Here is an 18573-nt window from a genome sequence, read left to right as displayed (position 1 = left end):
TAGCTGTGTGTATATGTTGGTATGGATTTTGTTACCCAAGGTGCCCAGATATTAAAACACACACACACACACACACACACACACACACACACACACACACACACACACACACACACACACACACACACTCTCCTTGCAGCCTTTGTATTGATTTATATTGACCCACGGTTGTGTGGAGGGTCGGTCATTAAATTAACACACCAGCGGAGAAAATGATGAATCCACCAGACCACAACTGTGTGTTTGTGTGTGTGAGGAGAAAAACACACTCACACAGACTCTCTGGAGGAGAATATCGGCAGCAGAATGACTTCCAGACCAGTAGGCTCAGCTCATTTCTCAGCCCGAGGATTGTGGGAAAAGTTGTGTTTTTGGGGTCCTCTGGGGAAAGAAACCCCAAGCTCTCACCTGCACATTCATCTTCCTCGACAGTAACATGTTCGCATGTCAGGCCTCATTTTATAATGAGCGCAGGGTCGAGACCTTCATGTCCTGGGCTTGAGAAACTGGAACATGCGGGCTGGGATCTGCTGATCCCCAGTGGAAACCAGCAGATCCTGTTTACTGGATAAACAAGCTAACGCTAGTAGCAACAACAACACAAGTGTTGCCACAAGTACATGCAGATGAAACATCTTTACCCTTTGGTTTGTTTTAGAACCAGATCCTAAAGCTCATCCAGGAAGAAGCTCTTGTTTACTGAGGGAATACATCAATAAATCAAGAGAGAATTAGAGTAATTTTCTATAGACTTCTATAAAATCAGAGAAGTCGCCTCCTGGTGGTCAGCAGAGAGAATGCAGCTTTAACACATGAAGCATAGACTTCTGTACAACCAGAGGAGTCGCCCTCTGGTGGTTGCTTTAACACATGAAACATATACTTCTATACACTCAGAGGAGTCGCCCCCTGGTGGTCGCTTTAACACATGAAGCATTAACTGGGCATTGTTTGTAAATGTTCAATGTGCCGGAGTTTTGGTGTTTAACCCTTTTCTCCATTTAAAAAAACAAACAATTAATGTGCTACTCTCAGTGAATTTACTGGGGACTGTTTTCAGCGGTGCATGAATCCCTGTCTGCTGGCTCCAGTGTGTATTTGTATGTGGGATTGAGTCAGAATGAACTACCGTGTGTGTTGGTGGTGATGAAGGAATGTCTCTCCAGGACACAGAGGATGAAGAGGTACGAGGCTTTGTGTTAGTGGGATACTTTCATTGTCTTTTCATGTGATTTATGTCAACCCAATGTTGGTGTTGGTTTTTGACGCCCAACCCCAAAACCGCTTCAACAGAGAAATAAAGCACCAAACATGAAAAACTCAACTTCATGTCGCCGCACGATGTGGATGGACAAAGAAGAAGGAAAAAACTCAGATCAGCTTTACGGAACATCCTTGGTTCTCGTGGTAGAGGGTTTCCTGTCTGTGGAGGTAAACAATCTGTTCCTCGGAGTCGTGTTTACGCGTTCAGCCGCGTTACCTTTTACTCTGATTACCACCTGACACCCATTATCGTGTTACCACAGTGGGACGTTTGTTCCCAGTTTGTCTATTTCTAAAGACGAGCAAACGCCTCGGTCGGATGAGTCATTAGCTAACTGCCGGGGTCAAAGGTCACCGTGCACAGCAACACAGAAATGTTCAACATTTTTACAGAGTGTGTTTTTGGATCTTCTCCTCAGGGGAAAGTTGTCGCAACAATCTGTCTCTGTACAAGTGGAACAATCAGTCAGTTATTTATGGCGTAAATAATTAAGTCAAGACTTCCTTTTTTTTCTGTCATTGAACACATCAGCTATTTTTTATTTTTTTATTGTATTTTGTATGTATCATGTGTTTGTTTTTTTGCGGTGGACATAAAATGATGCTATTGCACCACATTGTATTACAATTATTTTTAACAAAACATTTTAATGTATTGTTTTAAAGAAGTGGTGATGTAAAAATAGTAATACACAGTGTAACAATACTGTTACAGGCAAAACTCTTTTTTTAAGTAAAAGTACAAACATATTGGCATCAAAATATGCCAAAAGTAAAAGTATTCACAATGCAGAACGGTCCATTTCAGAATAATGACTATTATTCTACATTTCCCACAACGCAACCCGATAGCTTCACTCTTCCAGTCCCTCCCTGTCAGGTAAATGTGCTGTTTAAACTCCATGTTTAATAACATGAATTTAATAACATGAATATGTTAATAACCCCGACGACTTATACAATTATTTTAACAATTATTTGTGACTTTTTCCCCCGATCCCAGTGTTTTGTCCAAAGAATGTTGTTTTGTAGCTTTAATCTGCGGGCGGAGTTTAAAATAAGTTGATGAAATGAGGAGTTGTGTCATCCGTCAATGCCACTGTGATGGAGAACAACACACTCGCTCTGCTGGCGGAGCAAGAGCTAAAAATAGACCATGATTGACTTTCACTTATTGAACCGACTTCCTGTCCACGCCCACAGCAGATGGTTGTCACGGCAATACAATAACTGGCCAATGGGCAGAGAGAGACAGACAGACAGGTAGAGGCAGTGAAGAAGCTTTGAGATAAGACAAAGATAGTGATGAGAGAAACTGTGATACAGTAAGTGTGTGTGTGTGTGTGTGTGTGTGTGTGTGTGTGTGTGTGTGTGTGTGTGTGTGTGTGTGTGTGTGTGTGTGTGTGTGTGTGTCAGGATATTAGATCATATCACAGCAGGACGAGTCTTATCAGATCCCAACATGCAAACATGAGCTCCTATGTTAGCTTCCTTCCCCTCAGGTCGATCTCTCTGTGTGTGTTTGTGTGTACGTGTGTGTACACTTTTGTGTGTGTACTTTGTGCGTGTGCATCCTGTTGAGAAGCAAATGTCCTCACAAGGATAGAGAGATGTACCGAGTGGTGACCTTTTGCCTTATCAAGGTCAGAGGTGAACGAGTGATGCTGCATTCAGGGCCCGTGGTAGAATGGTACAAATGAGCTGCGTCTGTGAAGTAACACCACAGGAAAACGAATTAAGTTAGTAAATTGTAAAAAGAATACTTACTGACGGATATCGTTTGATTCTTGTCGATCAGGTGAATAATTTTACTTTAACTATAACTTTACTTCCTAAATGAGATGAAATCCTCATTGAAACGGGTAAATTTCAAGCTTTTAAACAACGGCAATTTGATTCGATTTGATTCGCTGTGACACTGTTGTGCGTTCACAGAGTATTTTTCAACGGATTTGAACGCAGCTCAGCGATCGGCTGTTCATAATCGTGAACCCAAACTGTCCGTTTTGAAAATATAAATAGTTGAGTAGATAGTGTTGTTTGGTAAAGGCTTTGGCAAAATAAACTGTCCTCCTCAGATTCCAATGTGAGCCGTTTCTCGCTGGACGCTGTTTACGGCGTCCGGTCGACCTCTCGATGTTCAGTTAGCTGAGGACTTCCTTGCTGTTTGATTTATCAGCGTGTCATCGGGCTGAAGGTCAAAGCTTTCGCTTTGCAAGTCAGTCCTCACAAAAATGTAGTAAAGCAGACGTATTGAATGTAGCCCTCCCACCAGCCGAGACTCTGCAAACTAGGACGAGTGGGTTGCTGGTTTGACGGAGGTCGTTTCACGGAAACGCTGTTTTCCTCAGATTTCTATTAACTTAAGAGCTCAGCCGAAGTGTTTGGTCACACACGCAGACACACACGCACGCACACACACGCACACACACGCACACACACACACACACACACACACACACACACATACAAACACACATTCAAAAGTGCACACAAAGATCCAAATATGCACAGATAAACACCCAGATACCAAGGAACACACACACTCTCTCCCACACTTGACATGATTTACTTGAATCCATTAAAGCTGAATTTACATAATACTGTCTATGCTTAACTGCCTCTGCAGGGACACACACACACGTCATGCACGCACACACACACACACACACGCATGCTCGCACACACACACAGAGAGGCATGCATACTGCAGTGTGGATGACCTTGCAGCAGCGACAGAGCAGAACTACAACCTGTATGGATTGTGTGTGTGTGTTTGTGTTCCTCCTTGCAGCCACATTATAGCTCTAATTAAGACACTCCATCTCCATATGTGCTGGTCTGAGATCAGCTGTCAGGTGCCAGCTGGCAGCCGGAGACACTAACAAATGCTGCTCTCAGATCAGCTGACGGCTCAGCTGCAAAACAACCACACGGTTTGTTCACCGTTTATCTGCTGTTAGTTGTTGTTGTTGTCGTAAGGTTTTATGCGTGTGTATTGATGACATCATCGGGACGAATCGTGGGCTGCTTCCTGTTGTTTTTTCTCCCCTGTAAATAAGCAACGCGACATCTTTCAGCGTTGAATTATGAATCAGTCTGTCCACACATGCTGGAGATGTTTGGGACAAGATTCTGTGCCACGTGTGTCGTCTTGTTTCGAAATAATTAAAGATATTGATATTTAATTCACCAATTTAAAGTTGAAATGGACACAAAATAAATTTATTATAAATTATAAATATTATAATAAATAAATTGAAATTGTCAAAAAAAACGAGCATAAAGCTGAGAGAGGACTCACAATGCAACATTTATCAACGAGTTTCAGAGTCCAGACATATTACTACAGATGTAGAAATAACTATAAATATTTATGACCAACTCGTAAATGAAAACAGACAAATCAGTTCAGACCAAAAGGAAGATGAGCTATACAAGTAACACAATGCAATATATATTTAAAAAACCCACACGTGAATAGTTTGTTAAAAGAATCAATACAAATATTACATAAAAAAATATGGAGACAAAGGGAAGAATAGAAATTAGTTTTAGGATGATCAAAAAGAGATGGAAAGACCGGCCCCTCCTCCATCTCTATCCACTCACTTAGCTACGCATCTTTAAAAAGCCTATTATTTATATTTGCTCTCTCGGATATTCGGTGATCGTGACGTTTACACATTGTTGCCCCTTTTTTTTTAAATCAATAATAATTCAACTGATTGCACAAGCGTTTAGAAAAGGAGGTGCGTGTGCATCAGCTGGTGACCCGGTCCGCTACTCAAGAACAAGAGAAGCTCTGAATGAGGAAAAAACCTTGACAACGAGAGAAAGTCCTGAGGAATCGTTAGTGAATGTTTTCAGCCTCGATCCAAAACCTCTGCATGCGGTTCCAGAAGAACCACATCAGATGACACCTCTGCTGCTGCTCCTGTTGGCCCATCTGTTTGAATTCCTTCCTTCCTTCCTTCCTTCCTTCCTTCCTTCCCTCCGTGTGTTAAGTGTATAACTGAAGCAAGTGTCTGTGTTGCAGGTCTGACAACAGAAGGTCTGTATCGCGTCAGCGGGAACAAGACGGACCAGGACAACATCCAGAAGCTGTTTGATCAAGGTAAAGCCCTCTCACACACACATACACACACACACACACACACACACACACACACACACACACACACACACACACACACACACACACACACACACACGTGTAACCCGAGTTTTAAAGCACAGATGGTCCTCGTTATTTTTATTATTTCTTATTCTCGTTTCTAAATTATTTGCCCATGAACGTTCTCCGGCGCTCGTCGAGAGAGAGAGAGAGAGAGAGAGAGAGAGAGCACCTGGTTCCAGACCACGCAGCAGAAGAGCTTAAACAGGAACACAACCAGAGGCACCGCGGGCGGGAATCAGCCCATAGAAACACCGCCAAAAATGTAAACCTGCTCCCGCGCAGGCTTACTGAAATTCACTGGATAGGCTGGCCACTCCCACCAGACAAAAAAAGGCAGCTCCCTTCCTCATTGATGAAGGAGCGATATTAGTTATATTAGTTTTATAGGGAGAGAGTTCTTCCAGATCGCCAAGATCCGTTCTCACATTATCATGACTTCCTGTACGCGGCGCTATAGATTCTGCCAACAAGGAATCATTTATTTACGAGAGCTTTTCGAGCCGTACATTGAACACCACAGGCGCAGCCGATTGCCCGTCTCACAGACATAGACTATCACCCGCTGCAGGCCGTGCTGTTCGTACCGTTTATTTAGCGCTTAAGAAACTCATGGATGTGTTGAAAGCACTCATAATTATATGACAGTGATATTAGTACACCAAACATATGACATATAACTTGTCTGATATAATTACGACGCTTATGTCTCGCAGCGGGGGCGGTGTTAAGCTGCGTTCACACCAAAAACGTTGCAAAAGCGTTGCGAATCGTTTGCTGTGAATGCAGCATTAGATTTTGCCATGATTAAGGTATTGACTTCCTCATATGCGTTCATGATCATCTCCTGCTTCTCAGCGGAGGAAAAAAAAGGTTCCTCTGAGTTTATTTGCCATTGTAATGTTAGAACATCATGGTGTCAGTGCTCAATTATTATCCCTTCTGAAGAGGAACGGGCACACGCATTTATCCAGGTGACTGACGTCTGGTTAGAATTAACGAGACCGTTTCAACACGGATCTTCCGTGGAGAAACCGAGTTAGCCTGATGTCAATCATCTCGCTAATTTTAGCTGGATAATAAGACATTTGCTCGACTTTGTTGAACCAGGTACGAAGAATAGGGCCCTGGAGACGTCAGCCTCGCCTCGCTGTTATCGATAAACTAGTCGTGTCTTAAATAGACGGCAGCTTGTGAACAACCTGAACATGAATAATCATAACGCTTTAACTTATAGCTGAAACTTGGAGACACACCTTTTTAATTGGGTGCATTTTTGTGTGTTTTGTGAGCCGACGGGTAAAGAGTAAAGCATCAAGAGAGTAAAATAATCGTGACTTTTCTGTTTTTTTGTCCCAGAACACGAACTGAGAGTTTCTGAGCGACTTTTCCTAGAACGAAGGATATCTAGTTAGTATAATAGTATAATCCTGCTTCAAAAATAAGACGTGCTTCAGCTTGTTCATATAAAGATAAATATTGTTTGTAATGTGTTGTGAGATGACGATGATGAAGTCTACAATCTAAAGATTCAGCCCCTCAATAATGTTTCTTGAGTTTTGAAAAAAAAAAAGCGGTTTAAAAAGCTTTTAGCGTATTTTTACTCTTCCTCTGAATTTTAAATTTTTGGGATAATTTCTGTGGACGGAAACATCTGATGGCCATTTGACGGACTAGTAAATGAAATAAATAAACACGATCTGCTTTCTGTATGTGGACATTAAAGTGACTGCACGGTCATCTTTTCTGTCCATTATATAATCATAATCATAATCTATAGCTTGTTCTGTATATTTATTCATGAAAAACAAGTTATTTGAACACCGGATCTTTTATCTTTCCTACCACCAGCGGACGTCACAGACTCCGCCTCGAAATACATCTTTAGCCTCTTGTCTTATTATAATAAAAATATGAAAATGAGGTTTTACAACCAGGTCCGTCAGAATGACACACGACCCCGCTGCTCTCAAACGTCTCACATAAAGCGCGTGTGTGTGTGTGTGTGTGTGTCGGCAGTCACACACACAGTTCAGGGTACCAGCTGTCGTGTTACCTCAGGGCTCTGCTGTCCTCCTCGCTCCCTTTCCTCCTCCCTCTTTTTCTTTTTTTTCCTCCTCCCCTTCTTGTCGCCATTTGACCGCGTCAAAACAGAAGTGAGATTTGTATTGTTCATCTCTGGTCTTTACAAGTCGTCATTACCACGGACTGTAAATAAGAAGTGGACGTACTCATGGTGACACTTCACCTTATTGGTATGTGGACGTTTTAAAGCCTCGAGATTGCCGTTTTAGTAGTCGCCATCTTGGATTACGGCCGTTGGCATCTTGGCTTTTTTTTCGTAACCAGTAAACAGGAAGTGATAATATTTGGACTGAGGATGAGCGACGTTGCGACGTCAGCTACGTCTCTAGTCTCGACCTGTCAATCACTTTTTTAGCCCCGCCCTAAAGCATACCCTCCTTCATGGTCGGTTTGATATTGCACATTGTTGACAACTTCACTACTATTTTTTTTGCAAAGCTTAAAGTCTCTCTCTTTCTCTCTCTCTCTCTCTCTCTCTCTCTCTCTCTCTCTCGATCTCGCTCTAGATCACTGTCTTGACTTCGTGGCGATGGACGTGGCGGTTAACGCCGCTGCCGGAGCACTGAAGGCGTTCTTCGCTGACCTGCCCGACCCCCTGATCCCCTACAGTCTGCACCCGGAGCTGGTGGAGGCCGCAAGTAAGGAATTAATAAGTAGTGAGAACAAATAAATGAAAACCTGATGGAAAAGCTGTGGATTTGATATGCATAAAAATACACTTTTAATGAGGTCAAATTACATTTAAAAAAAACACTTTTAAGTTCTTTAGATGTTGACTTTGTTCCAAACCTGTTGGCATTAATAAATAAATATACGCATACGTGTACTTTTCACCTCTGCTGACTTCGGTGCTGCAGAAGTTAAGTTAACGCTCACACAGCTTTCTGTCACATCACACACTCTTTAAGAGGCTTTCTTATTTTCAGCTGCATGGTGTCAGACATCTTCACTCTGCTGTGTGTGTGTGTATGTGTGTGTGTGTGTGTGTGTGTGTGTGTGTTTGTGTGTGTGTGTATGTGTGTGTGTGTGTGTTAGCGATACTGAGGCTGACGACAGCAGATTAATGAGCCAAAAATACCAACTCTGCTGCTTCTTCTTCTCTGGGAAATTTGAGAAAAAAATGCTTCCCCTCTCTACTTCCCTTCCTCTTTTTATTATTTATTATTTTTGATACCTTGCTCTCTCTTTCTTTCTTCTGCACATCTCCTCCCTGCTTCTCTCTCTGCTGTCATCTCTCAGACGACAGTGACTGTGTGACCCTTGACCTGCATTCTCTCTACTGACCACCAGGGGCGACTCCTCTGGTTGTATAGAAGTCTATATAAATAACTCTACTCTTGATTTATTCCCTCAGTAAACATTGTAAACATGAGTTTATGTCTCAATCTCTAGTTTCAAGTCTTCTTCAATACAGCATGATGTTAATTTAGTAAATTATGGTCATTTACAGTCAAACAGACCATAAAGCAGGGGATGCTTTAGGGCGGGGCTACAAGCTGATTGACAGGTCGACACCAGAGACGGATACAGTGTGTCTACGTCACTCCTCGTCAGTCCTAATATGGTCACTTTCTGTTCACTGGATGCAAAAAAGCCAACATGGCAACGTGCGTAATCCAAGATGGCGACGGCTAAATCGGCAATCTCGAGGCTTCATAACGGCTTTACCCGCGTCACTTCACTCGCTCGACAATAATGCTGTCTTCACACAGTGTTGAGAATGTTCCTAGCGCCTCAAAGGGGGCGTGGCTTATCTCTGTAAAAACAGTTACTGTTTCCGCCATCCACCATGGAAATAACTACTAGTTCTGCTTTATACGTCGGAACATCAAACTCTAACCTCATAGAACCCATTGCATTGTAGGTACACGGTGTGAGCAGCATTATCTTATTTCAGCTCCATCAGACAGAGATATATTTTCATATATATATATATATATGAAAGATTAAACAGGATTCAATCAGTCTGATGGTAATATTTCTTCTGGATGTCGATACTCAGGGCAGCATGGGTCCATGACCTTTGACCCCTTCCAGACGTTCGAGGGCTCCTGATAAAGATGATCGATCGCGTGAAGGATTAATAAATATGTGTGTTGTTTAAACTGGTGTGCAATACAAAATAAAACCTCCCCGCTGCATCTGGAGCGTCTGGAATATTCAGAGTTGTGTAAACGTATCTTTGTTGTGACAATCCGAAGGTAGAAGCTCTTATTTCACATCTGCTCTTTAAATATTTAATAAGTGAGCACTTCGGCTCCAGCGAGCTTTTTTCGCCAGCGGAAAAGTGACGGATCCTCTGGAGAGGAAGAGGAAGATATGGAGGAGGAGAGGAAGAGACGGGTTAACTCTTCAGGAATACAGCGGGGCGTGTTTCCTGTTGGTTGTTGTTGTTTTTATTTACATTTACATTTTTATCAGCACCGTGTTATTTATTATATTTCTCACACGAAATATATTCTCAGGTTCCTCATTGACTTGTTAGCAGCATGAGAGTTTTGATTTTTATCAACTATAAGCCGACTAATTCACAATAAAAGTTCATAGAAAGCATCAACATCAACTAATGAAGCTTCCTAAAGGGCCAGAGAGGATCCCCGAATAATAAACCAGTTAATTTGACATAAACAATATTAAAGAAATATTAAATATGGCCCTTTTAATGTTAATTTATTTTATCTGATACATATTATGAATGTTTCTTCATTAACTCCCTGTCTGACAGCATATCAGTGCACACTCTAAATAAGGTAGATTTTGCGCGACCGTTAGTTGTCATTTCAAACAAACATGTTTCGTGTAAACTTTGATATTTTGGGGGAATGACTTTTGATATTAATAGTAGCGGTGAATAATGGGGGCGAGAGGGGAGGAGAGCAGATCACGCTCTGAGCGAGCAGACTAGTTAACGCTCTTAGTGAGCAGACTAGTTAACACTCTTAGCGAGCAGACTTATTAGTGGGGAGCGAGTGCATAAAACCGGAAAAGGAATGAAAAGGGTTTGATAGCTAATCACACAATCGTGATGATTTCCAGTGAGAGATAATTACCGTCAGTAATTTCCTGAGGCACCCTGCTTTCAACCGGCCTGGTCAGTAAATCACAGACTCTCTCTCTCTCGTGTGTGTATGTGTGTGTGTGTGTGTGTGTGTGTGTGTGCGTGTGCGTGTGCGTGTGCGTGCGTGTGCCTCTCCCGTACACATACGGGACTATTTTCTCTATTGCTGAAATGCGATACACAACGTTTGGTGGCTACAACTATTTTGTGCTGAAAGGCAGCTCACTATTTACTTACTATTTATAATGTCGCAGGTAAACGTATTATAAAAGCAACAAGGTATTCGAGGCAGTACTGTATCTACAATAATGTACAGTTCAAGGGTTTGCCGGCCCTCCGCTCATAACAACATCCTTGAATTGTACATTATTGACGATACAGTACTGCCTCTCGTACATTATTGCTTAATTAACCCCAAGTAGAAGTTGTATGTTTCATTTCTAGTCTGTAGTTTCATAATAATAACAGTTGAGTCTTGAATCAGCTGTTTGGCCGTGTGACTTCATTCAAACCTGTTTATTACTCTGCAGAAAAAAAACTGACCTTTTTTGTTTTCAACCAGCGAGACGTGAAGGTGTGTGTGTGTGTGTGTGTGTGTGTGTGTCTGTGTGTGTGTGTGTGTGTGTGTGTGTGTGTGTGTGTGTCTCTCTTCTAAGCCTTGTTTTTCCAGAGAGTATAATTTCCGATTCCTAAGAGAGTGTGTGTGTAAAATGTTAAACACCCTCTTTCTTCTCTCCCGGTGTGTGTGTGTGTGTGTGTGTGTGTGTGTGTGTGTGTGTGTGTGTGTTTAGAAATCGTGGACTACATTGAGCGCCTGCAGGTCTTGCGGGAGATCGTGAAGAAGTTTCCTCCCGTCAACTACCAGGTCTTTAAATACATCATCACACACCTCAACAGGTAAGACACACACACACACACACACACTCCCTCACATAAACAGGACGCACACGTACTCTCGTCAACGCCTCAACGCTCAAATGTACGGACGCCTGTGATGTTTATTTTATAGATAGACTGATAGATAGATGCCATTGTTTTCACTTTTTTTTAAATGAATTATCCCAGAAATTCAACTTCTTTTTCATGATATATGACATTATAACTGAGATATTCTGCACAAAAGACGTGTTTTAGTTCTCTACTTCCAGCCGTGATGGTTCTGTTTCCATAGCGACGAGGACTTTTACATTGAAAATAAGATCAAGGCCACGGAGAGAAAAAACGTGACGGGAGCAAAGAAAGAAAAACGCCCCGAAACTGCAAATCTGCAAAAGTTTTCTTTTCTGTTCCGAAATAAAAGATCATTAAATAAAAGAAGGAAAATAATGATCTTGGAAATTTTTGGATTTTTTTTCAGATTATTAATATTATTATATTATACTACCGACTTCCGGTAGTAGTATTTAAAAAATGAAATAAAAAATCCTTTAATGTTCCTAATCCGCCGTCACAGGAACGTACGTTGTCGTGCATAAAGAGAACTTTAGTATCGGTAGAACAATGGTCGTTAAGAACTTGAACCTGTTAAAGCATCTTTATTCGTGATGGAGACGGTTCACATCTCATGACTTGATGCCTTTTACCTGAACCGACCACACCGGGTATCGACCCCGTGGGTCAGTCTGTAACTCCCTGTTTCCGTCGCCTCAGGGTGAGCCAGCACAGCAAGACCATCCTGATGACGCCCGAAAACCTGTCCATCTGCTTCTGGCCCACGCTGATGCGGCCCGACTTCGAGAACAAGGACACACTGTCCACCACCAAACTGAACCAGGCCGTCATCGAGTGCTTCATCGTGCAGAGCGACTACTTCTTCCACGGCGGCGAGGCGGCCGAGGGCTCCGGCAGCGAGGGCACGCCGCCGCCGCCGCCGCACTGCCACAGCATGGTGGAGGCGCTGCTGCCGCTGCAGCTGCCACCGCCGCTGCAGCCGCAGCAGATCCAGCACCAGCACACGCTGCACCCCGACCCGCTTATCTAGCGGCCACCAGGAGGGGGGATGGGGGACATGCTGGGAAATGCAACAAAAAAAAGGAAAATAAAAAGCTTTGGGGGTTGCTTTAACCCGGAGGCCGTCTCCTGCTCCACCAAACGCCGTTAGAATATAAAATAATGAATATTAACGTGGTTTGAGACGCATCGACCGCTTGTTGGATAATCTGAGTGGCACTAATCTTTTTGGAATCCAACTGCCCTTTTTTTTTTATACGATGAAATGAGTCGAAGATGGAACTGATTTGATTTGGCACATAGCGACCGCACTAATCGATCAGCAGGGTCGGGCTTGGACTCGGATGAAGATCAGGCTCCTCCCACTTTCACCCTCATGATATAGCACACCGGGGGCCCCTTCGTCCCAGATCCGAGAACACAGAAAAAGGGAAGCGCAAACTCAAAGAGTCCCCGAGCGACTGCAAATATGAAACACGGGACTTTATTAGATGCTTGACCGACTACCTTCTCACTCACTGACTAAAAGGAAAACACTTATTTTTCTTCGTCTTCTTCTTCTGTTGCCCTGTTGCAGCTCGGTCAGTAAGAGGAGACGAGGGAAGGACCCGTGAACTCCACACAGAGAAATATAATACATTGTGGATTCTTTTTTTTTTGTCTTGGGGATGTTTGGGGGGGGGCGGGGACAAGGACAGTAGAATAATCTCCCCCCCCCATCCCACGACATGAACTTTGGCCCCTCCCCTTAACGGACAGCACATGCACGGTTTGTGTCAAAGCTCCCACGTGACGATTTCATGTCTGTTTGTGTCAGTTTTTTTCTATTAATTTGTATTTGTAACTTCTGATTTCTACCCAGTTTGTGTGTGTGTGTGTGTGTGTGTGAGTGTGTGATGAACTGACCTAAAGTCTGTTCTACAGCCAGTTTGTACCTTCCCTTCAGAGGGAAGAGGGGGATTCAGGAGGGAATTAAAAAAAACACAACGTGGACTGAGAGGGTCCAACTTGCCTGCAAAGCTTCTGAACTCTTTGAATGCAGCGACTCTCGTTCTGAAGGGACGACCCGTCGTTGACCCCTGGGCGACCCCTGGGCACGAGCGGCGGGGAAACCACTTTGTCGCGTTTTGGGTGTGTTGGGTTCGTTGGAGGCGTCCTCCGCGTCGTTTCGACGACTTCCTCTTCTTCCTCCCCTTCCCACCTCCGTGGAAGACGCCTCCCACTTCTTCATTTCTGCTTTTTGTTCTGTTGGTTTGTGGGAAACTAAAAATGTTGCATGTTTCTGTTTTTTGCCACTTAGTGAAAAAAAAAAGAAAAAAAAAGTTTTAAGTAAAAAAAAAAAAAGAACTGAAACGCTTTGCAGCTCTAAAGGAGCTCTTGTTCAGATTTGCATAATTTTATCTGAATATTTTAGTTTTTGGGGGTTTGAGGGGAACATTTCCACTGAAAAACAATTTTGTTCTTATTTTACCGTCATGCAAGAAATCAACTCTTAATATCATATTTTTGGTTATATGTCGAATAGTTTTCCCAAAATAGAGGAAAACAAATATATATAAGTATATATATATATATATATATAAATATATATATATATATGTATAATTTATCAGCAGCAGAGGTTGCTGACGTAGTGAAATAATACCACGGGGTACTGGACTGTATAATCTGTCAGGAGCTATAATCATATTTCTTTGTGGTTCTGATGGAACTGAAACACATTGTTTTATTCTGACTGTGTGTGTGTGTGTGTGTGTGTGTGTGTGTGTGTGTGTGTGTGTGTGTGTGTGTGTGTGTGTGTGTGTGTGTGTGTGTGTGTGTGTGCGCGCGCGCGTGCGTGCGTGTGTGTGTGTGTGTGTGTGTGTGTGCGTGTGCGTGCGCGTGTTGACAGGAATCCCTCGTCGCTTTCTTTAATCAATGACAAAGACAAACGGGTTAAATTTAGTAACTCCTAAAACGCAAAGTGAGCCGAGTCCTTGTTTGTGTATTTGTACTACTCCCACGACGTTAAACGTGTATTTTTTTAAAATGTTTTTACTCTTCTGTCCACCTGGATGAAAAATATTCCACCTGTTTCTCAACACGATAGTCAGGAATAATTAGGGTTGGGTACCGAGAACCGGTGCCAGTATGGCCGGTGCCGGTTCCAACACGTCCGGTACTTACCGGACCGAAAAGCAACGCAGATTTCGGTGCTTCCTTCCGGTGCCTGAGCCGATTTAAATACTTTTTTTTTTACACTACTCTGTAAAGTTGCTCGGTATATAGATACTAAAAAGGTAGCGCGGTGCCCGCACGCTAAAAACGATTATTAAAATAGCGCGGATCAGAGCGCACTTGCTGCTCTGCTCTCTGTCTGCCTGCATGCAGAGCGGGGCTCGAGGGGGCGGGGCTTCCAGCGCTCACACACACACACACACACAGTGCGCGCGCACACAGAGATCGCTGCAGACACGAGCACGAGCTTTTGAACGCCCGTCCTCGGCTTGATGGAACAAATCTCTCCAGTTGATATTAATGATGACGTGTAGTCCAGTAAAGCAGCAGTTTTAGGATCCAACGGTCTCTGAGTTCTGTTGCACACGATCCCATCAGGCCACCTGATGCTTGTGTCTGTTCTTTTTTAAATATATATTGTTTATAGTTTGAAGTTAAAAGGTTTGAAGCTGTAGTTTGAAGTGTGTTTTGTATGTACTTATTTATTTATATCTATAGTACACTTTAAACAGTTAATAATATTGTTCAATTTAAAGAAAAAAAATTGCCTTGGCAATAAAAAAGTATCGGTTCAGGCACCGTTTAGGCACCGGTATCGTTTTAAAAGTATCGGTTTAGCACCGGTATCGGAAAAAACCCAAACGATACCCATCCCTAGGAATAATGCGTCTGAAACGTTGTGAGAATCATATTTTAGTGGAAAATATGAAATAAATTATATTTTCCACTAAGTTTATCTGCAGTGGTGGAAAGTATTTTTCTTCAAGTGCAATATCAATGTACTTGTACTTGTACTTGAGTATTTCCATCCTATCCTACTTCTACTGGATTGAGAGAGAAGTAAACGTTTATTTCAGCTGCATCCAGTTGTTCACACGTTTGTAGTCCTTTCTACGTCGTATTACTGCTACTTGTACTAGAGGATCCGAGTACTTCTTCCTCCACCAAAAGTACCTTTGGTACTAATCAGAGCGACGCACTCTAATAAATTAATTTGAGTTAATTGCCGGCGTCACCGAGAGTCTTTTAATCAGGAACCAGCGGCTCGGTGAATGTGCCCAAAATACCAAGAATAATGTTTCCATTAAATATGTAATTGTATTTAATTAACCTTTTTTAATTGGCAGCAAATGACAAAGTTCTTTACGATTATTCAAAACGTATATAAATACTATTGACAGTTGTGCTCATATTAATGCTACTTATAATTATTTAGCATATTTATACACAATATTCAGTTTATTTAAGGAGATCCTGTTTGTTGTTGTTTTGATCGCTTTTTCTTAATTGTATGCAGTTGGTGGAATATTATTTTATCCAGATTCACAGAAGAATCTTTTAGAATAATTTCAAATCAATGTTAAGCGTGTTTGAACGAGTGCCAACGACTTTTTTTGTCAAATATGAATGCTGAAGTGTTTCTTAAATTTGACAATTTCCAGCCCCCAAGATAAAATCCAAGATGAGACTCTTGGTTATATCGCAGCTCATAAAATAAAGAGAATGTCACAGTTTTTTTCTGATGTTTTGATCGAGATACCCAGAATGCATTGCTCTGCCGGTTGCTAAAGAGGCCTGGTCTCGATTAAATCCCAGCAGAAAATGAACGTGATCAGAAAAGTGTTGCGACGAGGGACAAAGAGCGGGGTGCGTCCCATTTCAGAAGTGTGTCTCCTTGTCCTCACAACCAGTCAGCTGTTTCCTGGACAGGTGATGTCTGGAGCTAGATGACGTCACCAGGCCATTTCTTTGTGGAGATTCAAGCTTTTTCCTTTTCAGTTTTGGCAAATTTTTTTATTTTTTATGAACTGTTAATTTCTGAAAACCTAATTTGTCTTCTAAAACATATTACATAAGATATTTGAAGACTTTTAATTTGTTAAATCTCCCAAAATGATCAACAGAATAAACAATGAAGGAACAAATTTGACCTGAAATTAGAAGATTTTTAAATATGAATTATAAAAATGAGAGAGGACACAAACTTTAAGGAATGAAGCCAGCATAGATTGTCTTCTTATTCAAAAGGTTGAGCTGAAGAGAAATGGTATGGAGCCAGACAGCTGTTGGAACAGCGCCCCACAAATCTGACCAAGAGAACTTTGAAAAGGGCCCTTTGAAGGGGACACGTGTCTGGAATGGGACGCGGACGAAACAAGACATCCTTTTCCTCAGAGGTGTGAATGAGAGGAGTGAAGTGTGTGTGGTAAAGAGGATAAATATTCAGAATAGAATGTAGCCAAAAAAGACCATTTTAAGGTTTTATGATGTTGGACTGAAGGGCACATTGAAGGGAGCGAACGTCGAGAGTGGAACGCAGCCAAAAGCGTCCTGATCTAGAAAGCTCAAGGATATTAGGGGGCGGGGGGTCAGCAGTTGCTAGGTAACAAAAGATTAAGCTGTCCGTCTGTAGTATTTTCATCAATCAATCAACGTTTATCTGTTATCATTCTGTTGATAAGATCTGCTCTCATCCTGTCACTCCGGTGTACAAACCAACTGACTCTTAACGTCATCCGCTGTGTATTATAGTAAATAAAAATGATTTTCAGAAATGAAAGACTCTAAAACTCTGTCTTCTCTCCATAATGTTTCCAAATAAAGTTTCTTTTTTTCCAAAAAATCAGCTGTGAGTATTTATATTTTAACTGGATTTTACAGTTTTATAAATACGCCTCATATTAGTTTTTATATTTAATTGTTTCCGGAGGGAAAGATGTTCTTAGGTATTACTGCATGAAGTAGTACTAGTATTGAAATATACACTTTATTATTTAACTTATTCAGCATAAACAATACAAATCAAACCAATGATGTAAAAACAACAACAATCACTAAAGTAGCAGAACTCCATTGAAGAAATACTCAATTTAAGGAAAAGCCCTCCATTCACATGTTTGAGGTACTACATATACTTCCAGGATACTATTTGTGGTGCTTTATATATTGTATAGTCAAACTACGAATGAGTAGTATAATAAAGTACTTTTTACTTATTTGCGTGTATTGAGCAGCTAAAGTTACTGGTTGCTTTTCAGATTAAGATTTTATATTTTTTTAAAAAGATAGATGCACTTCTATGACATGATAAAAGATTAAATCTCTGGCTCTGAACCTTTTTGACCCCTTGTCATGTTTCAGATGTCTACTCATTATTAGTTCCACCAAACTTCTCTCGTTTCATTTAAATAATTCCTCAAGGCCCAAAGAAGGAAAATTGTCAGATATTCCACACAAAAAATAAATATAAAGCCCCAAAAATTAAACATATTTTTTTTGTAGCAGAACCTTTCAACTTTATAAAAAAAAATTAAACAAATGTTCCTACTATGTTAGTCGCCTCTTGACCCCTCAGATTAGTCTTGTGGCCCTTTAGAGGGTTGAGTACCATAGCAACCGTAGTAATATAAGTAGAAAACAAGGATCCATGTTCGTGAGATATTGATTTTAGTTTAGGTGAATGGTTTTATGTTTCAGGATGCTCTGATCTGCAGTGACTCAGGTGATGAGAAGGTAACGTGCGACACCTCGTGGTCAGAATCTGAACTGCACCGACTGCATCTGAATTTGAGGATATATATATATGTATATATATATATATATATATATATATATATATATATATATATATATATATATATATATATATATATATATATATATATACTGTATATATATATATAAAAGAAGTACTCAGATCTTTTAATTCAGTAAAAGTAGTAATACTACAGTGTAGACACACTCTGTCACAGTAAAATACCTGCATTCAAAATCTGACTGAAGAAAAAGCACAAAAGTATCATCAAAATATAATTAAAGTACT

At 41.3% G+C, this 18573-nt stretch overlaps 1 protein-coding gene across 1 annotated transcript in view; it reads left to right on the top strand.

Moving 5' to 3' along the window:
• The window catches only part of arhgap5 (Rho GTPase activating protein 5), a gene marked incomplete at both ends in the record, with an annotated part of 38376 nt that extends 25812 nt beyond the window's left edge, over nucleotides 1–12564 (top strand). The window contains 4 exons of the mRNA XM_079224282.1: nucleotides 5303–5380; nucleotides 8032–8163; nucleotides 11375–11480; nucleotides 12234–12564. Of these exons, the coding sequence (XP_079080408.1) occupies nucleotides 5303–5380; nucleotides 8032–8163; nucleotides 11375–11480; nucleotides 12234–12564 (647 nt within the window). The remainder of the gene's footprint in view (nucleotides 1–5302; nucleotides 5381–8031; nucleotides 8164–11374; nucleotides 11481–12233) is intronic.
• Between the last annotated feature and the right edge of the window lie 6009 nt (nucleotides 12565–18573).

This window comes from Taurulus bubalis (assembly GCF_910589615.1).
Source record: "Taurulus bubalis genome assembly, chromosome: 1".
Classification (NCBI taxonomy): domain Eukaryota; kingdom Metazoa; phylum Chordata; class Actinopteri; order Perciformes; family Cottidae; genus Taurulus; species Taurulus bubalis.
This window is presented reverse-complemented; position numbering and strand designations above follow the sequence as displayed.